The sequence below is a fragment of the Lagopus leucura genome, unplaced genomic scaffold (genome assembly GCF_019238085.1).
Source record: "Lagopus leucura isolate 7727_CA_CO unplaced genomic scaffold, USGS_WTPT01 Super-Scaffold_100047, whole genome shotgun sequence".
In the NCBI taxonomy this organism is placed as follows: Eukaryota; Metazoa; Chordata; class Aves; order Galliformes; family Phasianidae; genus Lagopus; species Lagopus leucura.
The window spans coordinates 3,286,007-3,313,970 of NW_024962293.1; the positions used below are offsets into that span (position 1 = coordinate 3,286,007).

The 27,964-nt window shown below is 48.2% G+C and overlaps 1 protein-coding gene across 2 annotated transcripts; it reads left to right on the forward strand.

The window, feature by feature from the left end:
- The first annotated feature begins 1,056 nt into the window (after window positions 1-1,056).
- On the forward strand, window positions 1,057-27,104 carry B4GALT5 (beta-1,4-galactosyltransferase 5). Of its 2 annotated transcripts, none has more exons than XM_042884847.1 (9): window positions 1,057-1,183; window positions 17,182-17,316; window positions 19,996-20,109; window positions 20,662-20,786; window positions 21,388-21,504; window positions 22,268-22,455; window positions 22,636-22,758; window positions 23,285-23,386; window positions 24,266-27,104. In XM_042884847.1, the coding sequence occupies exons 1-9, from the start codon at window positions 1,057-1,059 to the stop codon at window positions 24,411-24,413; spliced, it is 1,179 nt and encodes a 392-aa protein (XP_042740781.1). In that variant the 3' UTR covers window positions 24,414-27,104. The 2 variants fall into 2 exon arrangements, with proteins under 2 accessions (XP_042740781.1, XP_042740782.1); XM_042884848.1 differs by lacking the exon at window positions 1,057-1,183 and adding an exon at window positions 8,483-8,564.
- The last annotated feature ends 860 nt before the right edge of the window (window positions 27,105-27,964 follow it).

Here is a 27,964-nt window from a genome sequence, read left to right on the forward strand (position 1 = left end):
GGCTCCCCAGATGGGAATGGAACACTTCTTTCTCCTTTTCTTATTTCCAGGCATCTCTGTGTCTCTTTACAATTCCTCCTACAAACAGTGGAGGAGCTGCTACAAATATGTGCAAAAGTACTTAATTACTTTTGAACAAACCACTCTGCCAACTGCTGCTAACGCTGATTGCTGTGCTGACCATGCTGTCTTTGCCTGCTCTTCCCTTTCCCCCATCTGTGACCAGCCCCTGCCCAGGCTGCAGACTCTGGAGTTGCTGTGTCCCATGGCACTGTCCGCACAGCACCTGGCACTTGTCCACTCCTGCAGGATAGTGGGCTGGGTGCTCAGCCCTCACTCTCCTGCTGCTGGGTGCCCTGGCTCTATTACTGGGTATCACATGGCCATTGCTGGGTGTTCCAGGGGTATAGGTGTGCATCCAAAGCCAGTGCTGCATTCTGATACCATCAGCGGCATCCCAGGACCATGCCCAGTTGTTCGAAGGCAACCTCAGATTTTCTGGAGCCATTACTGTGCATCCCAGAACAATGCCTGCATATTCTGAGGCCATCCCCATATCCCTGGACCATGTCTAGGCATCCTCAGTTATCCCATCATCAAGCTATCATCAGTTGTCCCATGGTCATCACTGGTGTTTGGGTGCCATCACTGGTGTTCTGTGTCCCAGAACCCCACTAGGGTGCCCCAAGACCCTGTCTGCCTCAAGGCCAGCTCTGGCATCGAGGCCACCGCTGACCGTCCGAGCATCGTGGTGTCGTGGGGCTCCTACCGACTGTCCTAGGGCCACCTCTGTTTCCTCGGGGAAGCTATTGGTGGGAACCGAGCGAGGGGCGGGCTGCGCACGTCGTCCCTTGCCGAGGAACCCTCCCAGCAGCGTACTCTGCAGAGGGGGCCGGAGTTTGCAGCCGGTCCTCGCTCCGCCCCGCCCCGCCCCGCGCCGCTGTGGCTCCTTCATGCGGCGGCGCTGGGCGCGGGCGGTGGCTTAGAGCGGCTGCGGTGCAGCCCTTCCCGCCGGGCCTCGGCGCATGTGAGCGGTAGGGCGGCGGCACATCGGCCATGCGGTGGCCCCGCGGCCCCCGCGGTGCCTGGCGGCTACTGCCTCGGCGCTCGCTGCTGGCCGTGCTCTTCCTTTTCTCGCTGTCCTCTTCCTTCCTCTATTTCGTCTATGTGGCGCCGGGCATCGGTAAGTGGTGGAGCCAAGGAGCTTCTCCGTTCGAAATGCTGAGTAATGCGGAACGGCTGCTGCAGCATTCCTCGAGGGCCAGAGCGGGGTGCGGTGCTCTTGGTACCCCACTCTGCGCTGCCCCGGCCCCGGGCTACGCGCCCCCGCTTGCCGCTGGCGTTGGAAAAAGCCCGGATCGGGGGAGGGGTTCCCCCCGGATCGCGTTGGATGTGTGCGTGGGAGCGGGCTCGTTCCTCCGCCGTGGGCACGCGCGGTCGTTCCCGTGACTCACGGAAGGTGCGGGCCGGGGCTGGTTGTCCTGGGCTGGCGGACGGAGCCCGATCCGAACGCGCTGATCTCGTTGGAGCTGGGAAGATAGCCCCAAGCCCACCGGTTGCCTCATACTTGGGAAGAGGCAATGTGTTAGACGTCTGAGTGTTCGCGATCAAAACACTCCCTACTTTATTTTTTTTTTTGTAAAACAGAAAGATGAGAGTTATGTATTTTAGAAAGATGGGTACTCGTCGCTGTTTTTCTGTATACTATACTTAAAGGGTGGATGGAACGGCAGCCTGCTGAGATGGCCAGCACCGCGCGCCGCTGCCTGCAGGACTGTGCCCGTTCGTGGGGGGCGGGGATACTGATGCCTGGGAAAGCAACTGTTGTGTTTGCACTGTGTATCGCGTTTCTGCGAGAAGCCAAGGCTCACGGTCAGCGTGGCCTTCAAGTCAGCGCTTAGTGACGATTCTTTTGAAAGGGTATTTATTTTAAAAGAAATAAAAATCCTGCAAATGGAATTTTCTCCTTGAAATGTCATTGATATTGCTCGTGCCGTCCTGAGTTCGGACATTACTGGGAGACTCATGCATGTTTCTCAATGTGGCTTAAAGTGATCGTTATTTAGAGAGCATGTCCCACTGGTGCCCCTGGGTTCTGGGAGCCTTTTGCAGGGCAGAGTGGGGTGCTGTTAGTATGTGAAGTATGTGAGCAGGGATGCTCATTCTCAGGGTGACCTGACTGGGACTACTGTCCCAGGCCTGAGGCTTGGTGGCCCAGGGCTTTGCTGTCCTTATGCGCTGGCAGCTGTCATTTGGATTGGCTTTAGAGTGGTCAAATGGCTTTCATGCATCTGATTGAGGATGTTATTGTACAGGTGATGTCATGTGCCCCCCACCCCCCAAGTGCTGCTTGGTGTTTCTGTGGCTGTGCTGCCACAGATGCATCCCAGGGTCCTGTGCAGGGCACACAGATATCTGTCCTGAGAGCTGTGGTGTTACATTGTCTCATCCACTTTGTACTGTTCTGGTTGAGCAGCGTTCCTGGAGATGCCATAGGATATAAAATTTGGTGTAAAACCAGCTGTCTTCTCAGAACTTTTCCCTGCTTGGACCACAGCTAGCACATTCACATTCCACCCTGTACTTTCACCATCTGAGATGCTAAGAGATGAAGTAGAGACTTGAAGGTGGTCCATGTGGATGTTAGTGCTGTTCTGTCACCTGACAGGGAGATAGATGAGTCAGAAGGTCTGGCTCTTGTTTGTTCTTCTCCCTGCATCCCCCTCCAACTTTCAGCCAAAAACAATCAGTTTGTGGTAGCCCAGACCAGTGTTCCTGGGGCAGCTGTGCTCGTCATCCTGCTGCTTTTGCAGGCAGTTTGATTTTTAGGCCAGTATGGTAAAGAGAACTTGAAAGAAAAGCTATTTGTCCTCATAAGATGTGAACAGTGCTGCAGACCTCAATAAATTGAGCAAATGGTATGTGATGGGGGAAGTACCAGACGTGGTATAAGGCCTTAGCCCTGGGATGGCTGTCTGCAGAGAGCCCAGTGCAGGCTGAGATGTGATTAATCCCACTTCTTGGTCATTCCTTAGTTTAAAAAAATAGCCCAAATAAATGAGACCTGAAGCTGAGGAAGCTGTGTACGATTTTGAATCAGTCTTAAGGGTCTTTAATTTGTTTTAAGCTGATGAAAAAAGTGCTCCTACAGCAACCATTGGCTTGTGGAAGAGCAGGAAGAGCTGAGGGCAGTCTGTCCTAGGGCCAGGTGGGAACTAGTGGCTGTGATGGATGTGCAGAGTCTCTCTATGTGAGGACACAGTCACCTTGGTAGAGAGCAGAGGTGTCCATAACATCTGGTGCAGGCTCTGGATGGGGATGAGTTGGGACGAAAATGCTGTGGAGTTGCTGAGGTTTGTGTTGGAGTACTTGTGTCCCAGTGCCAGGAGAAAACTGGGATAGTTGCACTTCTAGGTGCTGTCTCAGCATATTGGTGAGGAGCTTGATGGAGGGAGATGCTTGATGGCTGGAGAAGCAGTAAAAAGGCTCTTGGTGCTCTGTAGGTAAAGCCTGGCTCAGATGCCAACAGGTGCCACTTCCCCATCGACATTACATGTTGCTGTCCTGTGCCCCAGGCTGAGCGGCAGTGGCCTACCCTTGACTGCTTGAGTCTTTGCTGTGCATGATGGAAACATGAGGAAGAATTTTGTTTGGAATCATTGAGGGCATGAGTGGGAGAGCTCAGCACCTGTGGGCAGGAGCTACACTTGGCACCTACTGGGAGCCTAGAGCTTTTGGGACTACTGTTTGTGTGTCTCTGGCTAATTTTGTGCCTGGGGTGTTTCCTCACTTACGTCCCTAAGCAAGGCTTCACCTATGAAGTTGAATTTTTTTGTCACCACAGATTTTTACAGAGCAATCCAATGTCAGCATTCAGCATCTCTTCACAAATAACACAAAACAGAACAAAAAATAGAACACGAATAAAATGCTTGACTGTTTCCTTCTTCAAGCTGCACTGCAAGAACTCATGTCCTTGGTTCTGGGCCTACAATGTCCTCTTAGGAAGCCATTGGGCACTGAGTGGCTTGCACAGAGGCAGCCAGGTCCCCTTTTGCCCCACACTGTTCCTTGGTGCTCACAAGCTTTAGTTTCTGGTGCAAACGGGATTATTATGCAGGTCTGTCTCATTGTGGCTGTTGCGAGCTCTGTGAGGCACCAGTTGTTCTGCTCTTGGCTGAGCTCAGGGCCAGGTAGGGCTGTTCCAGATGCAGTGGCCGCGGGGCTGCTACTGTGCCTCTGTCCCGTGAGGACGGGGGGCTGCTCCTCATGCTGCAGCCTGTCTGATGTGGAGGGCTGTAAGCTGCATGGGGCTGGGAGCAGGCTTTGATTTAGTTATGAGCAGTTGCACTGAAATAATCTTTGGAATAAGTAAGGCCTCCCTGAGATCTGACAGGGATCAGCCTGCTCGATAACTCTGCCTGCAGCCTAGAGACTGGGCTGGAAGGATGCAGGTGCAAGTGGTGGCTGCCACACAGGCGTTGCCTCTAAAAGCTGCTTCTCCTTAATCGAACTTGGGAGGCTTGTGCTCCTGGAATTCATTCAGAGGGCTGCTGGTGCTTCAAAGAGCTGTGGTAAGATTCTCTGGCTGTCATGGCTTTTCACATTACAGTTGACCCATATGAATCTACTAAAAGTGTCTTTCCTTGTTGGCTTTGTGCTTGTATAACAGGAACCAGGAAAGCAAGGGAATTCTATATTACTACTTCCAGGTGCAAGACTTCCAAGATGCTTGTACTTCTCTTTCATCTTGATAACTCTCACATCACCAGTAGGAACTTCTTAAACCATGCCCTTAATACCCTTTGCAGGTAATCACCAGATACCTGGAAAGAGAAAGGTCTGAGGCCTAGTACACGGGTGGCTGCTTCTAATTTTTCCTTCTTCAGAAGTTGGGGCCTCTATTTTAATTTATTAAAATCTTTTTGAAATTGGGTCTGTGCAAGTATTTTTCTTTCCCGAATCTGTTTTAGGAAAGTAGTGCAGAGAATTTAAGTTGAGTGAAAGTTTGTTACCTTTGTAGGTAAGCTGTAATTGAGTTGGGCTTTACTTCCTCCAAGCTTATTGGGAATTGCTCCAGACCTTTGTACAGGGCACGAGTCAATAGCATGGGGCCTGGATTAAATATGTGATGCGAGAGTAGTTCACATTTCAGTGGTTTGTTTCTGTGAGTGTATGGCAACGGAAAAGACCTGGTCAGCCCTGGGGGCAGAGGTGAAGGCAATTCAGCTGTGTGAGCAGAAGGGGTGGAGCCTGGCTGCACCTCTCTTAGACCTCGTTTAAGAGCTCACTGCCACTGGGGAAAGATTTCTTTCTGGAGTTTGCTTGTTGGTGAGGCTTTCCCCTATCAACCTAGAATCTTTTGATACAGGTGAGCAATCTTCTTCCCTTCCTTTATAGCACCTTTTTATCATGCTGTCCTTCTGTCATCACATCTCTGTTGTAACGCCTTTCTCATTGTATTGGTGTGTCCAATTGCTATAGTGAGCATGACTCGTGAAAGTCACAAAGCCTTCTAGGTTAATTCCTGTGAATTAATTGTGTCAGAACTTCAGTGATATGCAGTGGATGAACACTTAAAACAAAAGTGTTGCCAGCCTGGATTTCCAGGAAATCTGACCACTGTGGGCTTGGGAAGCCATCTAGTTTCAACAGGCTCCAAGTCGCTTCAAGTAGCTTCAGGATGGAGAGGAGACCTCTGGTCCTGCTGTGCTGTACCTTGAGCTGCTGGCTCAGGTGTGCTCTTTAATTGCATGAATTCTGCCAGCATCCCCTAGGACGTGTTCCCCTGGGGAATGGAGTTGAGGCTATGCGGAGCTATTTGTCCCTTGCTTGTCAAAGCTGTCCGTTTTGGTGCATTTTAATATCCACACAGTGTATGGGGTCTTTGCATGCACTGAACTCATGGGGGTCTCAAGGTGGACCCCATGGCATCAGCTCTGCAGAACCCCGCTGTAGTAGCACTGAGACTGCAAACCCAGGAGAAAAACTCCACAGGGCAAAATAAACCTTTTCCTCACCAGCTTTGTTTTTAAAGTAGTAGTATTGCAATAGGATGTGTTTACTTTGACAAAAACTGTGCTAGTTTGTTTTTGTGAGGTTTATTTTCATTTTAGCTTTTCTTTGCGTTCAGGTTGTTCTGGCTGTATTTTTGTCTGGCAGCACTGTGAGCATCAGTATATTAGTGTGGTTAATGTGTGTTTTGAGGCTCTCACCTCTCCTTAAAAAGTAAAATCTTGGATATATGTTTTAACAGAGAATGTTAAATTGTGTTTGTTAAATCTAGCACTCTGGCAAGTGGCAGGGTGTATATGAACTCTTGAGTCATGGCCTGAACCAGTGATTGATCGCCTGAGGCAAGGACTGGGTCAGCCCTGGGAGCGCAGGTGAAGGCAATTCAGCTGTGTGATCAACAGGCTCCACACCTCCTAGACCCCATTTAAGGGCTGACAACCTCTGGGGAAGGATCTTTTTTTCTGGAGATCCCTCCTTTTTAGAGTTTTCCACTGTGAGCCTAGATCCTCGGGTGTGGTTGAGCATTTCTTCCTTGATTGTTTCTTTCTCACCATGATAATCTTTCCAACTATGATACCTGTGAAGTACCATCCTAACCGTGCTACTCTTCCAGCTGTACACAGGGTGTTTAGCATTGCTTCAGAGCCACTATTATTTTTAGAGGAAAGGTAGATCCGAAATCTGGAGAGTGCTGTTAAGTGCATGGCAGGAGGATGGCTCTGGAGACATTCTATCTGCTGCTTGGCTGGGCCCAGGAAGAGTGGGAAATGCACTTGTGGGCTTGGGCACAAGGCACGAGTGACAGGGAGAGTACAGAGCCCTGTGTTCACTTACAAAAAGAGTTTTCTGGGTCTTTCTGGTGTTGTTTAAACCTATACTGATCAAGTGAGCTGTGGCAGGTTTGTTGTGTTTGTAGTGACTGGACACTTTGTATGAAGTCAGAGCTGTAGTAATCAGTAATCTTTTGTGGCAGTCCTTGTAAATAGTACTGCAGCTGTATGATAGCCTGGTTTGAGCCCCAACATCAAACCCCAGATACAGAGAAACTGCAAGGGGGTTAGTAGCTGCTTTAACTGTGTTTTGGCTGGAAGCACTTGGCTGAGTGGGGATGCAGCCATGTGGTGCTGGTTTAGGGCTGAATCCCTGCCTGGCAAGGGGAGCATGCTGCTGTGCTGATGCTGTGCAATGCCTGCAGAGCTGTACTCTCCTCTCTCTGTCTTCCTGACCTGAGATGTAAAGACTGGAGTATTTCTGCATGGAAAGCGTCTCTGCACATTTGTTAACAGGAAAAAAGCAAACATGGTGGAAAAATCCTTTGTGCTGCTGTCATGTTGTGGTGTGGGCGTTGTTCTGCCAGGGCTTGTTTACATATCTGGGGAGTTATGGCAAGCTTATTGATTGGTTTCTCTTGAAAACTATTAGCAAACAAATAGTCAGAAGGGTCTCTTCAATCCTGGCACTGCACCTGCCTGCCTCCTTTGCGTTGGAGAGGCTGAAGACTGGGCTGCACTGGAGCTTTAAATGCTCTGATGTGCTGACAGTGTGCTCCTGCTGAAGGTCTAATGGGTTGCCGTGCAGGCACAGTGTCTGCCCTCAGAATTGTGCAGTCCTTGGGTGTAGGGCCTTCTTTCACCAGCGGCTGTGAGTATGCTGCATCTTGCACAAGGATTTGGAATTAGCTACATGGTTGCTGATGTTGGCAAGGTGCCTCTGGGCTCTTAAACAACAGCAACCAAAAAATCAACAAAGCATACAGAATAGACCAGGAAAACAAATACTGCAGTGCAACAGGTAGGCAGGAATTAACTGATTCACTTTACTTCTGAAAGCAGGAAAGCATTGCAGTGCTCCTGCACATGGTGCCTGGGATATCACTGGGGCATTGGGCTTGAGCTGTGTGGTGTCATGCAAACAGCTCGGCATGTTACACCAGGACCCCTTGTCTTGTATCACTGCTGCTGACTTGATGCAGGTGGCAGGGCTCGGAGCTTAGTCAGTGCGAGTTGACAACCCAGAAAACAAATGAGAAAAGGTATTGGCTGATGCATGAATCGCAGGCAAATAGAAGGGCCATATGCCAGAGCAGGTAAACCCCAAACTGAAGTGTCAGGTCACCTGAGCTATGTCCAAGATTTGCTGTGTTTGCTTACTCCATCTGGGACTGCAGCAACCATCTGGAGGGGATTGTGCATGTGAGGTCCCTCTCCCAAACTCCCAGTCTTAAGGAGCTGGGGGAGGGTGTTTGGCTATGGCTCCAGCAGCATGTGTAAAGGCAGTGGCAGCCAACCTGACCAGAGCCCACTGCTGGGGTGGTGTGAAATGCTCCAACACATGCAGCTCTGTCTCTTGTTCTGCAGTCATGTTTTTTTCCCCTTCAGTGTTTTTCCAACTGGTATCTTGCTGCCAGCATTCATATTAATAATGCATGACTTTTTTTTTTTTTTTTTTTAAGGTGCTTCCTTCCCAGCATCCCTTTCAGCTGCTGAGTCAGAGAAGATTGTTATAGCAGCAGCCTCTGAAGCAGTGAAATGCCCCTGCAGTGCTCAACTGTATGTCATTTATCATGCATTGTTACTCTGCGGGCAGCTCTTTCTTGACTCTGGTTGAAGATACAAATGCCAAAAAGATGATTTCTATTGCACCAGCTGCACCACATGCTCAGGAACAGATTTTCTCTGCTGAGCCTTCCTGTGTAGCATTTGATTAAAGGAGATCTCATATTTGCTTCTGTTTTAGAAATCCTGTGAAGGTTGTGTTTTGTTTTGTTTTGTTTTTTGCATTGCCTGAAAACATGCTTTAGGACTGTGCCTAAAGCCACTACTCTTTTCCTTTATTCATAAATTAAGCCTATTTTTTTTTTTTTTTCTCTAATTCTTTGCATTCCTTCAGGATCCATGCCTGAGCTTTTTAAGGTAATTGTGCTGACAGAAGGCCCATGATGTGTCTGCATGGGTAAATTCACCATGGCTGTGGGAACATGCTGCTGCTGCATGCAGCCTGGGAGCCACAGATGCAGCAGGGATCTGATGGGCTCAGCAGGAGCTGCTGTTCTGGGGTCAGCCCTGCTGCTGAGTGTGTCCCACATCCCTGTCTGGTACCTGGGGTAGGTGGTAGCTGTGCTGATTCCTGTGTTATTTACTTTCTGTTGGCTCAAATAAAAACTTGCTGTGTCCTCAGGAGCAGGTCTCCCCTAGCCCATGCTGTGGTGTTTTGTTTTCTTTTTCCTCCTGTGGTTGAGGTCAGTGGTATCTCCTGCCAGGGCAGTGCTTTGATTGTTGTCCTGCAGTCACCTCTCAGGGCTGCTTCCCCTCATTACTTAGGGAGCCTTGCAAAAGAAGCTTATGGATTTCTGTGCCCTGAGTTCATGAGACAGTGCTGGAGCAGCAGGGGTGAACGTTGTGTCCAATGCTTGGTGCTGGTGGGGCTGTGCTCACAGATGGAATGTCACCTGCAGCTAGTGAGACAAGCCCTGAGCTTCTTGGCTAATGAGATTTGGGTGGATTATGCTATGTGTTTAATGAAGGGCTAAGCTCATTCCTTATTTGAAATGAATCAAAGCCCTTGAATGTGCTGGTCCGGAGTCCAGCTACTGAGCAAGACCATCATGTGTCTATGGCCCCATGGCTTCTGTTTCAGAAACCCAGTAGCTCGGCAGGCACGTATCAGACATCACTGACCAAATATGAAATCAGATAGGAAAAGTTCCCAGTGATAGGGATGCAGGGGCACGGAGATGATAATTGCTCAGTGTTGTGATGAACTTTAGGGAGGGTGTTCTCCTTTTCTCACTTTCAGTTTGAAACTATTTTCCCATATGTGAAGCTTCATGCTTGCAGGCTGCTGGCACGCAGGCTTCTACCTTCTATGTGAGCAGCTGATATTTGTTGTGAGCTTGCTGTGTCCTTGTGGCAGATAACATTCTTCAGAGCTTTCACAGGCAGCCCCACCAAACCCAACTGCTCTGAACTGGGAGCTGAAAGTGTTGGAGTCCCCAAGGGCCTGTACTTGCCACCAGGTCCCTGGCAGTAGCACAGTGTTGGATGCAATGCTAGCATCAAGCCTACCATGCAGTATTTATTTCTGTGCAGGCAGGAAAGGATAGAATTATTGATACAAGTGGATAGAGGTGTGTTCAGTGCCTTTTTTTCCATCCTCTGTTAGATAGACTGTGCACTCAGGGTCTCTCTGAACCAGCAGGGGAAGCGGTTCTGGGTGAATAACTGTCCCTTTCTTGCAAGGTTATCTTTTTGTTGTTGTTCCAGGAGGTGTCAGTGCTCTTGGTGGCTTTGTACCTGTGTGTGCAGTCACTGCTGTAAATGTGTGTGCTGCCTTCACTGTGGGAAAAGGTATCCCAACTGTGTTAAGCAAACAATTTACAATACACCGGCTATTCAAATAATCTTCACTGTTATTAAGAAAAATATGTATGTATATTCCAGTAACCTCTCTCTGTTCTGCTGTTCTGCAGAAGTGAGGCAGCTGCAGGTGCATGGCTCCAGCTCTGTAAAGGTGACCATGAGTATGATCTGAGAGGTAGAAAGTAGGCAGCATGGAGGTGAGTTGATGGCTACTATGGAGGAAAGAGATACTGCTTCTGCTTTGAGGTGAATTGACTTGCACTGTTCTCAAATAGCAGATGCCTGTGCTTCTGGTTCTCTTCCAGTGCAAGCACACTGCGTATCTTGTGTCTGTAGTTCCATGCAACCTACTTCAGGCTACTTTTGGTGTTTCAAGGCCCTCAGCAGGCTTGCTAGCTAGCTGGCAAGTCTCTGCTGATCCCTTTTGGACAACTCTTGGTTTGCTCCCTCACAGCATGGAGCTTGGAAGTGCTGCAGAGGGAGAGCAGGAGTATGGTGGGGAGGCTGCCTTAGTCTGTGTGTCTTGTTTGTTTTGCAGCCCTACTTCCTCTATTAACTAATGAGTGTTCCAGATCCCTGGTAAACAGGTGTGTGTGTTGCGGAAACACCTGTTGCTGCTGTGTGACCTTCTTCAAGTTTCTGTGGGGAAAGAGGGATGATAGTTTTGTGTCACTCCCAGTGCTCACCCTCTGTGGTCATTTGGTCTGTGGAGCTGTACTCTGCAATTTCTTGGCAACTAAAGAGTCCCCAGGTGATGAGGGGTGGTCCCAGTGTAGGACAAGCAGGATGACACTTTGGGATTATGGGAAGCTCATCCATACCCCATCTACAAGAAGGGCTGTAAGGAGGATCCGGGAAACTACAGGCCTGCCAGCCTGACATCAGTGCCAGGGAAAGTCATGGAACAAATCCTCCTGGGAGAGATCACACGGCTCGTGCGTGACGTCCATGGGATCAGGCCCAGCCAGCATGGGTTCATGAAAGGCAGGATGTGTTTGACCAACCTCATCTCTTTCTACGACTGGGTGACCAGACTGGTAGATGAGGGAAAGGCTGTTGATGTAGTCTACCTAGACTTCAGCAAAGCCTTTGACATGGTCTCTCACAGTATCCTTCTGCGGAAACTGGCTGCCCGTGGCTTGGACAGTTTTACCCGTTGGATAAGGAACTGGCTGGAGGGCTGTGCTCAACAGGTGATGGTCAATGGAGTTAAGTCCAGCTGGCAACCTGTTTCAAGTGGTGTCCCCCAGGGGTCGGTGCTGGGGCCCATCTTGTTTAACATCTTCATTGATGACTTAGATGAAGGCATTGAGTGCACCCTGAGTAAGTTTGCAGATGACACCAAGTTGGGGGGTGGTGTTGATCTGCCTGAGGGCAGGGAAGCCCTGCAGAGGGGTCTGGATAAGCTGGATTGCTGGGCCGAGGTGAATGTGATGAGGTTTAACAAGGCCAAGTGTCGGGTTCTGCACTTTGGCCACAACAACCCCATGCAGCGCTACAGGCTTGGGGATGAGTGGTTGGATGACTGTGAAGAGGAAAGGGACCTCGGGGTGTTGGTTGATGCTTGGCTGAACATGAGCTGACAGTGTGCCCAGGTGACCAAGAGGGCCAATGGCATCCTGGCCTGCATTAGAAACAGTGTGGCCAGCAGGAGCAGGGAGGTGATCATCCCCTGTACTCAGCTCTGGTGAGGCCGCACCTCGAGTACTGTGTTCAGTTTTGGGCTCCTCACTACAAGAAAGACATTGAGGCCCTGGAACGTGTCCAGAGAAGGGCAATGAAACTGGTGAGGGGTCTGGAGCACAAGTTTTATGAGGAGCGGCTGAGGGAGCTGGGATTGTTTAGTGTGGAGAAGAGGAGGATCAGGGGAGACCTCACTGCACTTTACAACTTCCTGAAGGGGGTTGTGATGAAAAAGGGTCTGGCTCTTCTCCCAGGCAAATAGTAGGACCCAAGGAAATGGCCTGAAATTGTACCAGAGGAGGTTTAGGTTGGACATGAGGAGAAACTTTTTCTCTCAGAGGGTGGTCAGGCACTGGAATGGCTGCTCAGGGAGGTGGTGGAGTCGCCGTCCCTGGCAGTGTTCAAGAGGCGTCTGGATGAGGAGCTACGAGATATGGTTTAGTAGCTTGTGGTACTAATAGGAATGGGAGGGTGGTTGGATTAGAAGATCTTGCAGGTCATTTTCAACCTTGCGATTCTATGATTCTATGATTCACAGTGTGTGCCCCAGGCTGAGCTTGTATCAGTTCTTTTTCCTGTTGGTATAGAACAGCAAAACCTGATGGATGGGCGTGTGGCAGCTGTAAGCTCCCTGTCCCTCACAGGCTGAGATTTTGCTTGTAGGCAATGTTCCCATTGCCCCTTGCTTGATTCTGAACCAGGCCCCCTTTATCCCTTGCTGATCTCACTCACTGAACAGCTGTAGAGGAGCTGCTAGGTCACTGCTTGAACTGATGATTGAGCACCTAGTGAAGGGGTGTCGCTGGCACAAGGAAACTGTGCCTGTGCTCCCCACGGTCCCAGAAGGGGTGGAGCTACCCTGGGCTTGTGTAAGGCCTAGCCACTGAAGAGAGGACATCTCTTGGACCTAGGCTACTTCTCGCGAGGGAGTGCTGCACAGCCAGAGATCTCCTTCACCAATTGGATGAGTTCTTTAGTCTATATATGACTGTCGGTCTAACTGTGAATACTTTACCTTATATATCCAAAAACCTGTGAAGAAGCAATTTTGCTTCTTTATAAGCAGAACAACAGCATAGTTGCTGCTTAACTGAGATTAATATGTAACTTTGTTACAGAGCATTGCTCCCAACACTGAAGGTTAGTATAAACTTGGTTTATGATGCTGGGGCACTTAACTCATATTGCTTCTGGGCTAAGGTTTTGGGGTTTCTCAGGATGCTGTTGGAGCAGCACTGCTGCTGGCAAGTGTGATGTTCCTGGGTGTTAGGGCACTCTAGGGGGCAGTACAGGAGCGGGTGACAAAAGCTGATCTTTATTAGGAGCATGTGACAGGACTCACCAAACTGACTCCCGTGTTCTGCACCCTGCTGGTAGCCAGGAAAGCATCACACAGGCCATACGTACGATGGGATGGCTCTGGTGAGCTTTCAGTAAGTTAACGGATAGCAGGATGAAATACTTCTAATGAGGTCATTCTCTGGGAGAGAAACAATATCAAACATGTTTGGTATGCCAAGGCTACCTGATTCTTGATAAGCTAACAAATGCCTTCGGTTATCAGTGTCCTTAGAAAATCAGGGCCTGCTGTGCAGGCTGCCCCACAGTCAACAAGGAGTGGATCCCATGGGGTGTGTGCAGGGAGCAGGCAGTGAACAATGGCCTGGGGCTCTACCAGTAAAGCTGCCCTCTTAATGTCTAGATTAAGAACCTAGGGACTGTTAGAATAATCTGGCTTCCTCATGCTTCACGGTTTTTAAAATTTTTCTTACCACTTCAAGATGCAAACTCCAAACATTGGGTCAAACACCACTGCAGTTTCTGATCTTTCCCCTTGCCTGGTGCATGTGAGGGCTGGTAACCAGCCAGGTTGGGAACACTGCTCTGTAATTACCGGATAGGTACTGCTGCCCTGCTAATTCTTAAGCCGTTTAACTTATCAAGTAACTCCTTACTGTGCTATTTATAGGCAAAGGGATAAGTTGCAGTGTTGGTGTTAAAATTAAATTATACAAAACTAATCAGAACCTCTTATTTAATTGTTCTGGCACTGTATACTTGGGAATACAGTGCTGCTGCGCAGGAAGGCTAATGGAGCCTTAGGTCTCCTGGTATGTTATCCATGGGATGCTGTGCTGCCCATCTTCCTCATTAATGTGTTTAGAGGTTCTGTCTATCGTAACTACCTTTTCCTTAGAGGCTGAGTGTAAGGTGAGTGTGGTTTGAAAACTGCTTTATGTTGCTGATGAGGCTGTATTGGGATTTGCTGGAGGAGCTTTGTGACAGTGCCCTGGGGCTTTCCAGATCTTCCTTCTCATCTCAAGTGTCTGATGCTGTATGAATCCAGTGCTTTATGTGCTCTCCTGGTGCCAAATGAGCTGTGTGTGTGGTGAGAATTTATTGCTTTGTTGTTCCAGCACTTGCTTCAAGGGCAGGGCCCAGGCTGACCATATGTTTTGTTACATCCGGAGGGAAAGGAACCCCCGAGCAACTCCTCAGTGCTGACTGTGACAGAAAACTGTAAATCTCCATACAGAGACAGATGCACTGCTTCTTCCTCAAAGCCTGGGTGCTCATACCACTATGGAGGCACAGTGCTGGCATCCATCTGGTCCCTCTTCCTGGGACCTTGCTGTCCTTGAGCTGGGGTCAGTCTGGTCCTTTGGGAACAGGAACAGGGCCTGAGCGGCTCAGACCCAAACTTGTGTTTCCAGCTGGCTTGGGTCATGCTCAGCACTCTCCCAAACAAACTGCTGTGCTAGAAATTGCTCTACTGTCATTTCTTGTATGTGTTATCACAACGAAATTAATTTTCCATGAGGGAGCCAGCTGTTTCTTAATTAGAAGTGCTCTGAAAATACCAGCTAATAAATGAGTAGGGTAAGACTTCAGTGCTTATTTCTGCAATTGGACTTCTCTGATGTTGCTGTCCCAGGGTTGTTGAGTACCAGTTTTCCCCCCCACCCCTTCTGTATGCTCACTGAGGTGTGGGTTGGAGGGTGCAGGTCTCTGGGTGCTGCTGTGACCCTGTCATCCCAGCAAGATTGGCTTGTCCCTTAAACTAATGAGAATAATGTTACCTCAATCACTTGGGCAAACAGATTTTTGAATATTGCTTGTTTTCTATGTGAATAAATGAGGGTCTTCTGGAAATGCATTGAGGGGGGGTGGGGGTGGGGGTGGGGAGAGTTCCTGATGGTGGTTGAGATCCCCTCCTGTCCTTGTGCAGCTTTTTGTGATGTAGCCTGGCTGCAAACACTCTGTGGATGTGCTCTGAAGTGCTGTGTGCTCAAATTGAATAAAGAGAGAATGCTAGTGTAATTTCCCATGTGGTCTGATGTGATTATATTAGCCATATCTTGCATTGCGGAGAGCTGTTTTCTAGCTGAAACCTGGCTCAGCCATGCATGTTGCTCCCAGAGCAGGGGCCATGGTTACAGCCAATGATGACAATGATGCTGATGGCACTGTGACTCTGGCCTTGGAGGCAGCTGAGTTGTGCATTATGCAATTACAGTCTGCTCCCACTACAATCAAAAGCCAAGGGAAGTGTGGGCCTGTGTGGTTTTGAGTACAGCCCTGGCAGCTGCACTGAGCTGATTTGGGCACTGTGCGGGTATAAAGAGTGATATGTTACAAATAATGTGTTTTAAATGTAATTTCCTGGGACACAGGAATGAGTGTGTATAATGGCACTGGGTCATAGTGTGGGGTCCATGGCATCAGCTGGGGAAGTGAGGTCCTGGGGGGGTCTTTGGTGCATGGTTTCCGACCCTCTTAGCAAAGCAGTGAACATTGGAGAGGGCAGTGCTGCCTGGAACAAAGACAGGCTTGTTTTCACTTGAGTTCCCCTGAGGGTGGTAATGGCTGTGACAATCTGTTAAGGATTCCCACTGCAATTTCATGAAAGTCAAAATGAGCAAGTCATGTCATATGGGCTCCTGTGAGGCCATGCTTCATCTCCCCCGTTAGGGAATGGGGAAAACAAACACTACATTCAGCGCTGGACAAACCCCCCTGTTCCTTAAATTAGGTGGGGATTGGATGCTGATTTGTGTCTCTTCCATTCCTTCATGCTTCGCCAAATCTGATGTCACTTTATGTAGTGAATAGAAGGCATAATGGAGTAGAAAGCTAAATGACTTGTTCAGCATCAGCAAGCTGTTCTTTGCACTGACTCTGGCCCTGTGTGAGCTGTGAAGTGCAAACGTGGTGGGGCCTGGCTGCTGTTATTGCAGCCTGGTGCTGGTACATATCTCCAGCAGCTCTAACTATTCTCTGGCTTGCCTTGAGCAAACAAGGAGAGGCTGTGCCCTGTCTTGTGATTTTTCCTTTAGGGGTTTGGAAAGGGAAATGGCAAGCCTTGAATCCTTACTGTGATGGCTAAGGTGGAGGTGTGCCTTGCTAGTCCTTGTGCTGCTCTTTACACTCCAGCTCCTGCTCGCTGCTGTGCTGGTGTCACCCATCCCATGGGCAGGAAGAGGCTGAATTGCTGGGGAATACACTCTGACAAACTTTGAGGCAAATTCATCTTTTTCAATCTTTGCATTTGCGTTATGCACTCCTGTGACCTCCATCACTGGCACATTTGAAGGGCAGTGGATAGGCCAGGAGGGGCTGGGAGGAAGCATTAAATGAGCTCTTTTTGCTGCTAGCCCTTTGGTACTATAGTGGTAGTGTGCTGGGGCAGGCTGCAGCAGGCTGATGAAAAAGCACCTAAGCTATAGAGTGAGATATTTACTTATATGGGAAACACACTGAGTTGGACATGGGCAGAAGGAGGGTTTCATCTGAGGACAGCAGGAGAAGACACGTTTATGTATCCTGTTTTGAGGCACTAGTTTGGCTCACTTCTGAATTAAATGCCTGTCCTTACACAGCAGAAGACATAATACAACCTCTGACACCAATGGCAACTGGGCTGATGGGTCAGCTCATCGACTGGCTGCAAACGTGTTCTGCCCATGCCATGACTTCCACGGAACCTGGGTCACCCCAGCGTGTGTGGTCTAGAGCTGTGCCAGCAGCAGGGAGCTTCAGGGCAGTAGGAAAGCATTCAAAAGTTTTGTGTTTCACTTGCTTACAACAGGTAATGCTCATGGAAATATGTTTGTTTTTCTTGCAGTGAACACCTACCTCTTCATGATGCAAGCCCAAGGTATCATGATTCGTGAAAACATGAGAACAATAGGAGCTCAGGTGTATGAGCAGGTGGTCCGCAGTGCCTATGCCAAGAGGAACAGCAGTGTGAATGACTCAGGTATTTCTTTAACAATTATTCTAATTAAAACTTCCATTTCAATTGGAAATAAGGTTGAACTCAACTTCTCTTCCTTGAAGGAAATAATTTATGTTGATAAATGCAGGGTGGGAGTTTTGACTATTTTATATGTGTGTGTATTTTAGTTCAAATGTTTCACTTAAATAAAGGGTAGAAGTAAGTCTTGATACGCCTCAAATGAGTGGATATTGAGCTGCAAGCCTCTTTGCTTTCCAGGCACATCAGCATGTTAGATTCAATCACTCTGAGGATAAACACTTAAACTCCGACCCTTTAGCAGGAACTAGGTGATCTTAAACGTCCCTTCCAACCCAAACCATTCTATAATCAGCTTTCAGATTTAAAAACAAAACAAACAAAAAGAAAACAAACAAAACTTTTGGGGCTTATACAGGCTCACAGAGTCCTGGCATCACACATGGAGGAGCCTGTGCTCATCACCTTCATTCCCCAATACAGGGTGAATGCAATGAGTTAGCTGGAGAGCTGCCACCAGCCCTTGATCAGACTGTGGGTAGAGCACTGGGATCCAAGAGGCAGCCCAGGCCATTCCCACCCCTAACATACAGTTAATGAAAGGCTTCCAAGTGTTGCTGTAAATACAGTGCAGCAACAGAAGTGTACTGTTTGTATATAACGTGGCATGAGGCATTGCTCAGGAGCTGGGGCTAGCAGGTGTGACACTGAGGATGCGTTCCTGGCACCCACATGTCACCCGCAGTCATGTTGCTGCTGGCTCCATGTGCTGAGCTGCAGCATGAGTCTGCAGTGTGTCACTAGAGCTATGGAAGCTTTAAAGGTCAGGATGGCTTCCTGGGTTGTGTTTTCTTATTATTATTTATAAAATGCTGTGTCCCTCCTGCTCAGTTTGGGGCTGGAAATGTCAGCTGAAGATGCCTGTTGAGGAAGGAGCTTGCTGCAAACTAGAGAGAAGGAGACTGGGTGCTTTGGTGATGTGAACCTCTAACTGGTGGGCTGTCATAGGGTCTGAGCCCTCTGAAGTTGGCCATCAACTCTATGAAGTGGGCAGTGAAATGCTGCTGCCGAAAGAACTGGCTGTGCCCAGACAGCAGCTCTGCAGATGTGGATGGACAACCTCTCTGCTCTAATCTGCTATACACCAGCCTTTTGTGGCTCTCCCCTGGCTGTGAGGTTAGAGCAGGTGGTTGTGGCAGCGTCTGTCAGGGCATGTGGCCCTGTGACCACAACTACGGTGCTAACACTGGGTCAGCACCTTCCTCTCTGAGTGTTTTCAGAGCCCTCAGCATGATCTCTGTGGGCATGCTGTGTATATCCGGTGATGTAAGTCTTCTCGCTGTGTGAGAGCTGAGGGATCCACGCCGTGCATGCAGGCCACGTGGCAAATAAGCCATCAGAAGGCAGCAGAGGCTTCAGGGCATGAGGAAACTGGCTCCTTCCTGGTTGCCCCAGCACCCAGTGGGCAGGAAGCTGCTAATGTTCTTTGAGCATCCCCAGTGAGGCAATGAAAGGCAGCATCTCTGTATGGAGCTGGCTTGTGGATGTGTGTGCCTTCCAGCCCCTGCAGCTTTAATTTCTAGGCAGGTGGCTTAAATGTGGTGTTTGGTACTGAATGGCAAGGTGGCAAAGCACAGAGTGGTCAGCTGCAAGGACAAAGTCCTTCTACTTTGCCTGCTATATTCATGGTTTGCTGTGTTTTTTGCCCCGTTATTAAAATGAAGAAGTAATTTATGACTTCTTAAGCATTTTATAGTAGATGCATTAATAAATTTCTGTGCAAGTGAGCCAGGAAGATCCTGTCATGTTTCAGCAACAAACAAAGCACTCCACGCAAGGAACAAGAGCTGAGTTTCACTCTGTCAATGAAATTAAGCATTGAGAGCATGTTGCAGTGGTATGAGCTTAATGGGAATCTGTTTATTAAAATCTAGACAGTATCACTAATATGTAGGGAGGAGAGGGCAGGAGTTGGAGGTGATGAATTCCAGTGTCCCAGTGGGCTTGGGGTATGGGGCTGCCTGGGATAAGGTAGTTGCTGCAGGGACAAAGCCCTTGGAAAGGGCTGAGAAAGTGGAGAGGCAGCATCCTCCCATGACAGCTGATGCATTACTACAGAAAGGAAACTTCTCGTGTGCTGGGAACATAAGTTGTGGTAGGCTGGAGCTGCATATACAAAGTTAATGATTGAGTAGACATAGAAAGTGGAATTTCATAACTGTGCAAAGATATAAAGCAGCTGGAGGTGCCAGCAGTTCAGGGGCTTTCACCAGAAGGTGAAAGGAAGTGGAGGAAGAAATGCTTGAGAAATGGGCTGTGGCCTGCTGGGGTGTAGAAGCTCAGCATGAACCCTGTGATCCGCATCTGGCTCCATGCTGGCCCTGTATTCCTGAGCCCTGCAGGATGCAGTAGCTTCTTCTTCACTGCACCCCTTTGCCTTGACCTGTCTGTGATGCCTGAAGGCAACAGTCTAATCAGGAAGCTGACAGTTTCTCTGGCATGGCTTCACCCAAGGCACTGAGGCTGCACCTGTGGCACTGGGTCATTGTGCCAAACCAGGGGCTTGTGCCTCATGAGGACACCCCTGTGACACTAGGAATGTGCTCAAGGTGTTGGGGTTTGCTAATGGTGGACAGGCAAATTGGTGTAGACTTTCTTTTCCTTTTTTCCCCACTTCTCCAGATTATCCTCTTGACTTGAATCACAATGAAACCTTTCTGCAAGCTACAACTTTTCTTCCTGAAGATTTTACGTACTTCCCCAACCACACCTGTCCTGAGAGGCTCCCTTCTATGAGTGAGTACTCTGCGTGCCCAGCAGCTCCGTGCCCCTTACCTATCATGGCACAGCACACTATGGCACTCTGCAGCACCCTGGTTCAACTCTGTCCCAACTACCCCACAGTGCTCCAGGGATGAATGATAGATTTGTTCTGAACTGTCCCTTCCTGGGAAATCTTTTTTTTACATGATTGCAGATATTAATTCCTGCTACACTGGAGGCGTGTCTCCCTCCTGAAGCTTGCCTATTGCCTGGTAAACACGAACAAAAGGGGAATTGTGTGCTGCTAGGCAGTTAGGAAGCTGGGCAGCCCTTTTCCAGCTCCCTGACTGCAAAATGAGCACAGGCTGCAGGGTGCAGTATATAGGAGTAATGCTCCTGCATAGGCAATATTAATTGGAAAATTAGCATTTGCAAGGTAGATGTTTCTGAAAAGGGGAAAATGGCTCCTTAGTTGTCCCCAGTGTCTTGGGACGGAAGAAGCCACCTGTGCTTGGTGCTGAGGACATGGCAGGGCCAGGCAGGCACCGCATAGTTCCTGACCCCCTCCTCCTGCCACCTCCCCAGAGGGCCCCATTGATGTAAATATGAGCGAGATTACGATGGAGGACATCCACCAGTTCTTCTCCAAAGACCCTTCCATCAAGCTGGGAGGCCACTGGAAGCCGAGCGACTGCCTGCCTCGCTGGAAGGTGAATGGGCACTGAGGAGCACCTCAGGGCAATGGGGTACTGGGGATGTTGGAATCTACGTATCTGATGTGCTGCAGAGTGGTGGGTGTGAGGATTCTTGGGAGGTGGGACTGCAGCAGCTGCAGAAGAAATGCTGCTGCTGATGGCTGTGTTAATGACACATGAGTCAGCTTTGGATTTCTGCGAAGGCTGTAAAGAGGCTGCAAGGAATTTGCCCACCTGGTTCCCACTGATGAGCATCCAGCATGTTCCTGTCCTGTGTGGGAAGGAGTTTCCCTGGGGAGGAGAGGTGACAGGGAATCTACCCAGAGGGAGTGGCACAGTGCAGTGTAGCTGTCCTGCTGCTGCCTCTGTGCTGCTGGGCAGGGGCACAGGGATGGGGGCTGCAGGCCTTGCAGGATCAGCAGAAATTCCCCCAGAAGTGAATACCAGAGCCCTGACATGGGGGTGGGAAGGCATTCAGGCTGCCCAGCCCTACGTGGGAGTCAACTCATTCATACAGGGAAGAACAGTGCTGATGCTGTGCGAGCAGGCATCTCCTTGGTTTGGGGTCTGCAGGGAGCTGCTCTTGGGTTGCAGCATGAGCTTTTTTCCTCCTCAGGTGGCGATCCTGATCCCATTCCGCAATCGCTATGAGCATCTTCCAGTCCTTTTCAGGCACCTTATTCCAATGCTGCAGCGTCAGCGTTTACAGTTTGCGTTTTATGTCGTGGAACAAGTAAGTGGTCATGATGGGCAGCGCTGGTGAGTATGTTCTGGTGTCAGTGCAGCAGCAGCTTGCCAGCACAGTTCTGTTTTGTGTCCTGAGGGAACTCCCTGCTAGATCTGAACTTCTGAACCTCTGGTGTTAATGTTGCAATGTTTAAATTGTCCCATCTTAAAATTGGCAAAGATGTTGTCCCAAAATGACTGCTTTTAATCTAAAAAATAAAGCAGACATTCAAATTTCTTGAAAATACTACACTTGAGGAGTTTGTTATTATTTTTTTTTTTAAGACATCTTTGAAGCAGGCATTTTCAGTTTCCACATTACCTTTGTGTGTCTGTGGCATCTTCTGGGCCTCAAGGATGTGCTCAGCTCTGGTCCATGTGATCTCTGGGGGGCTTCCACTAATGTGGAACATCAGGCTGTAATTTGATGTGCGTATGAACTGTTGCTTGAGCTATACAGCTTCATCTACTCTGTAGACATGCCTTCTTGTTTAGTTGTCCTTGCTCTTCTGGGTAGTAGCCAGTGAAGATTGTTAATTTTTTTTTTTTTCAAGTATATGACTAGTAATTTTCACATCTTTATTTTTGCTATTGTACGTTCCTGGTATGTAAGCTTTGGTTAATCCCACTAATCTGTCTGTTTCAAGATATCACTTCTTTCTGAGCAGTGGACTGGGGATCGGACTGCTCTTCAGCTCCCTCAGTCTGTGTGGGAATGCCCTTGCATGGCATGGGACTCCCTTTGAAGGTGCCTCTGTTCTGTTCTCTAGGCTGGTACTCAGCCCTTCAATCGTGCCATGCTCTTCAATGTTGGCTTTCGGGAAGCGATGAAGGACTTGGACTGGGACTGTCTCATTTTCCATGATGTGGACCACATACCTGAAAATGACCGCAACTATTACGGGTGTGGACAGATGCCGAGACACTTTGCTGCCAAACTGGACAAGTACATGTACCTGTAAGCACTGTTCTTCCTCTGCACTGCAGCAATAGATAAGGAGCAGTGTTAGATTTTCTTATCAAAGGCAGGAGTGTAAAGTAAAACATTAAAAGGAGAATGGAGGAGAGTATTCTCATAGCTCTGGCAGGGGCTATGTGGTGGCTGATGCCTTGGTCCTGACCTCTCTCTCCTGCTCAGGCTTCCCTATAATGAGTTCTTCGGTGGGGTGAGCGGTCTGACTGTTGAGCAGTTCTGGAAGATCAATGGTTTCCCCAATGCCTTCTGGGGCTGGGGCGGCGAGGATGACGACTTATGGAACAGGTATGTCTCTGCCTGTGTCCTGCAACCCTGTAATGGGGTAGCAACAGAGCTTTGTGCAACACGCTGCTGCCGCCAGCTCTGTGGAGCACAGAAATTCCAAGAACTCAAATTTCTGAGCATGGTGCTAGGAGCAGCATCAGACTCATAGCATTGTTGTATCCTTGCTGTGTTGTGCTCAACTGAGCTGGGCAGAGCCAGCCTGGCTGACGGTGACATAGGTCCAGGTGGGTGGCACTGCAGGCTACAGATAGAAAACAAACTGAGGAAGACTGGCTGTGAAATAATGAGCTTTGTTTGCAGTTTTCCATGGTGGTGATGTCAAACAATCCCCAGCTGATCTTTGGGTACCTTGAGGTGCTGAGATTGGCACAGCATAGGCAGAGGTGGGGGGTTTGCACAGTGTATCTGCCTGGTGGAAAGACAAAGCTGCTGTAGAAGCCATGAGTGCACTGATTGTACATGGTGGCAGTGTTCACAGCACAGCATGTGCAACAGTAGACTTTTTTTCTTTCCCTTTCCAATGCAGAGTGCAGTATGCAGGCTATTCAGTGACTCGACCAGAAGGAGACACAGGGAGATACAAATCAATTCCCCACCATCATCGAGGAGAAGTGCAGTTCCTAGGAAGGCAAGTGATTTTTACTATTACTCTTAAGGAACCTGAGACCTTAGTGAAATTTACAGTATGTACAGGGCTCCTTGCAGCTGTTAAAGGGCAATAACAACTGTAAGCTGTGAAGAAGACGAGAGACAAACTGCTGCTGGGACTGCTCTGACACATTAATGTGAAGGCAAGGGGATCCTAGTGTGCCTGCAGCTCCTCTGAAGGCTGCCCTTCCTGCTTTCTGCCATGGTGTTGCCCACCTAAGCAGGGTGACCTTACCACTTTCCCATGGAAACATTTTGTTATGCTGACATTTCCTGATGCTATCAGGTCTTTGAAGCTAGCTTAGGCGCATCCTCCTTTGCTGTGACCCAGAGCCTCCTTCTTCCTCCTGGCGTATCTGTTTCTTAGTACTTTTCCTGCTCCAACTCCCCTTGGCATCCCCTTGCCCTGAGTGCAGCTAGGTGTCAACACAGCTGTACTGCAGGGTGGAGGCTGGGTCCTATCCTGCCACCAGACTGCTGTTTTTTTGTTTTCTGTGTTTTTTTTTGTTTTGTTTTGTTTTGTTTTTTTTAAATCATGTTTCCTCTAAATTTGGTTGAAGCTGCTCTTGTTGCAGTTTCCTTCCCCAAAATACAATTCATCTCCTTTCTCATCACTCAGACTAACACCCTTAGATCTGCTTTTGTGCATGATCCGGTTTCCTAAAAATGGTGAGGACTTCCACCTCAGCCAGGAGCTGGAGCTTTCCCTGAGCCCAGGTAGACTTTGGGCAAGAACTGGAGAACAAACAGCGTCTTTATTAAAGTGTAGAATTTTGTGATGCTGGGAATGCCTGCATGCCAGGAATTCACAGAAGGCGATGTGACATTGTTTCATGGGCCTCTGCTTCTCTCTGAACAGGTATGCCTTGCTGAGGAAGTCAAAAGAAAGGCAAGCTCTGGATGGCCTCAATAATTTGAACTACTTTCCTAATGTCACATATGATGCCTTGTATAAGAACATCACTGTCAACCTGACACCAGAGCTGGCTCTGGTAACTGAATATTAAGTGGAGAAAATAACTTTGTTCTGCCCTTCAACAAGAGAACATCACACCTGACTTTCTTTTCCAAGGGTTGTTGAGGACAAAATACTTTGTCTAATGAAGGATCACAGTATTTTGGAATATAAGGCTGAAAGTGTGTGCACAGATTGTCCCAGCTGGCCCAGCCCTACCCGGTCCTCATGTGCTGAGCTCCACAGGCTTTTTTGTTCCCTGTCATTTGCTTTCTGGGTTTCAGGACAGCTGTTGGAGCCGCTGCTCTCATCTTCACATTCCTCCAGCAATCCTCAGCTCCGGGCTCAATTAGGGCACGTTCTTTCCTCTGGCAAGTGTTGGGAGCAATGCAGTTGGAACTGCCCTGGTGGGAGACCAGACAACTTCTGGTACCATTCTTCTACGTTTGTGCTGTGTTTTTTTTTTTTTTTTTAAATGACCTGCTTAAAGTATACACATCAGAATCGCTTCTTAAAGAAGTGTAAATGTAAATATGCTGTGTAAATTGCCCATTTTTATTATCTTCTAAGGTTTGAATCCAAGCTAGAGGTTTACATAAGGTCACTCACTCATCTTAGTCCTGAGTTCTGTACGCACTTGTGTGTGCATTACTGTATGTGTGCAAGTTGTTCCCTACTCCACCAGTGAGAATGCTTGCATGATTTAATCTATGCATATGCATTAATATTTGTGGGACAGAGCCCTCAGCATTAAAAGCAGCAGGTAAGAAATACAACTATGTTGTCACTCCTTACAGAAATCATGGAGGTGGCTCCTTCTGGGAAGAGAAAATAATATTTCTATCATGTTTGTGACATACTGTGCAGATCAGTGTGAAGCTGGATGGGATGGGATCCACCACCTGTTCTGCACAACACAATGGCAGACATGGCTCTGTGCTCCTGGGGGCTCACCTAGTCCCTGCCATCCTCATATGGAGCAAAAGGGATCTAAGGGTTGTTCTGTGGAAGAGAATTAGGTAAGCCGTGAGTGAACCCAGTGATGTGGTTGCCACTATTGGCTACTTGAAAGCACTGGCAGGAGTGCAGCTGGTGGACAGGCTGTCTGCAGATACCGGTACGGGATAGATGAAGGACACGTGAGTTCAGCTTATGCAAGCTTGATGACTAGGAACCTGACAGCTTGGTCTGGTGCCCCATTCAGCCTCTGGAATCCTCTGCCCCCATCCTTGCTCTGCAGCAGACTGGGCTGTGACTGTCCCATCCCCTTCTTGCCCTGAGTCAGTCTGTAGGTTACACAGCATGTATACAGTCATTTTTACTGGACTTCCCCAACTTAAAGGTAAATATATTGGGGGTTGTGTTTTAAATTATATTTATACAAAGCACTTGTGAGTATTTAATCTCAGAAGTACTTTAACTTACTGCATTGTTTACCTTAGTTTTCCTTCCTGTTCATAGTTTACATTCTTTTCTTGGACGTGTGATCCCCACATGCATCTGTTGTGGGAGTGACTGCCCAGAGCATTCCTAACCTGTATCTGGAAAATGAGGGTTAGAAAACAGTTCTGGTGTTGCAGATCTAACTGGCCAGCATGAGAGGACAGCGAGCCTGCCCTTGAAAAGTGCCGATAGTTTGGAACCTTAGGTTTAAATCCTTTGAATTTACATGTGCTTTAAAGTCACTTCCTAAGGGGATTCAGCGTGGTTATTTATAGGCAGAGGTGAGGATTTGCTTTTTATGACACATATAGCAATAAAGACTTCCATTTCTGAATCTTGATCTCTAATTCACATGATCCTTTTCAGATGGTAAACCTGTGTTGCCCTAACCCTCATTTCTTTAATCTTGAGATGTTGCTAGAAATTTCTTTGTTTAATGGTGCTTCAAACAAGGAATGTATTTCAACTTGTCTACGTTCACTACTGCAGGAAATCATGCGTGTGTGTGAGTAGGTGTTTAACTACCTTTGTTTGAATCCTCAGCCTTTGAAGTGTATCTGACCTCCATTGCACCTTGTGTTGAACAAAGTGAGATGTTACCTCTGCTCAGAAATGCACTGTACAGTTGGCATAAGAGTCCATTTCACCTTTAGCAACATCCTGTTCATAGTTTTTGTTCTAATTATATTGAATTTCTCCCTTTTTAAAATGTGGAATACCTTAAAATGTGCACTGTTAATCTTATTAGATATGTCAGATACTTTATAGTAAGTGTAACTGTTAAAAACATACTGTCAAGCACATGTGCTGTTATGATGTAGAAATTCTCATATCAAGGAGAACTCGTACATATTACAGCTGAAATCCAATGAAGCTACTTGTTCGCCCTTTCCATGTTACCACAGTATCACAGTCCCATGGAGGGCAGGACATGTTCAATGCTGACTTTATTTTTAATAAGCCATAGGAGTTTAATTTGGAAAAGTATTTATTTTTGATTTGCTGTTAGTAAATTTGTAAAGCTCTGCTTGTCTAGGGAAGGTAACGTGTGAGCAACAGCCACAAGCTGAAGTTGCTCACCAGCGGAAGTGGCTTCAGACTATAGTGTGTCTTTCCTGTCCTTGCTCTTGAGCTTATTGAGCTTACTGTTACGTTTTTAAGAGGTGCCGGGGGACATTTTTTGCACTGAAGACTAAGTGTTTTAAAACACACACACACACACTTCTCAACAAAGCAATCCTTTATGTTATTACATTTATTTACCCATGTCTTTGTACATTTTTGTATTTGTTAATTTATGAATGATTTTTTTTTCAGTAAAAAAATACATATTCAAGAACAATGCTGGCAGTGGCTTCTTCTGAGTTTTGGGATGTTGGGGTGAGCTCAGGGGTGAGTAGTGCAGGGGGAGGATGGAGTTTCTGGGGTGGTCTTCTGCAGCATGCAGGGTTGTTCCCAACTGCTGAGGTCTGGATAGGAGTGGAGGCAGCTGCAACCCTGTTCTCTTAGCATTGGAGCTGACAGAGATTGCATTTATGATCAGGCAAAGAGCTTCCTTATGAGCTTTCAACTATCTTCCTCCTGCTCTGCTAGAAAAAAGTAGCTGTCAGCCTTGGTTTGTCCTAAGCCTTGCCTTTATTTAGCTCTCAGCCTTTCAGGAAAACTGCCTCCTCCCTGTGGTACTGGGAAGGCCGCTTTGTGGGGGGCTCCTTCTACTACTGGTCACCCTCTGAGGCTGGGGGTGGAGGTGGGGGGTGATATGTAGCCCTAGCTTGGCTGTGGCAGAAAGGAGAGAGCTTGTGCCTCACTGAACCCTGAAACCAGCTCCTGGCTGCCAGGGGACACCAGCTATGAACATGGCTGGAGGAGTACATTGCCGCGAGTAGAAATTCGGGTGTGGTGCTCAGGGACGCGATAGAGTGGTGGGTTGTTAGGGTAGTACGGTTAGCTTGCAGTTGGATATGCTGATCTTGAAGATAGAAATCTCAGAGTGGTGAGGCCAGGTACGAAAGCTGTTAATAGTTTGCTAATGTAAAAGTTGCTAGGTTCTTTTGGGTTGCTCTGCTAATTGTTGCAAACAATCCTTGGCTTCACTGCACACATCTGTCCTATTGATACCAGCTTTTTTCATCATCAGAGACACTGGAAAAAATAAAAACC

Excerpts from the sequence above, each read along its gene's own strand:
- B4GALT5 (XM_042884847.1), top strand. The coding sequence starts at position 1,057 with ATGCGGTGGCCCCGCGGCCCCCGCGGTGCCTGGCGGCTACTGCCTCGG. Across the intron at positions 17,317-19,995 it reads CAGCAGTGTGAATGACTCAG|ATTATCCTCTTGACTTGAAT; the intron begins GTATTTCTTTAA and ends CCACTTCTCCAG. Across the intron at positions 21,505-22,267 it reads CGTTTTATGTCGTGGAACAA|GCTGGTACTCAGCCCTTCAA; the intron begins GTAAGTGGTCAT and ends TCTGTTCTCTAG.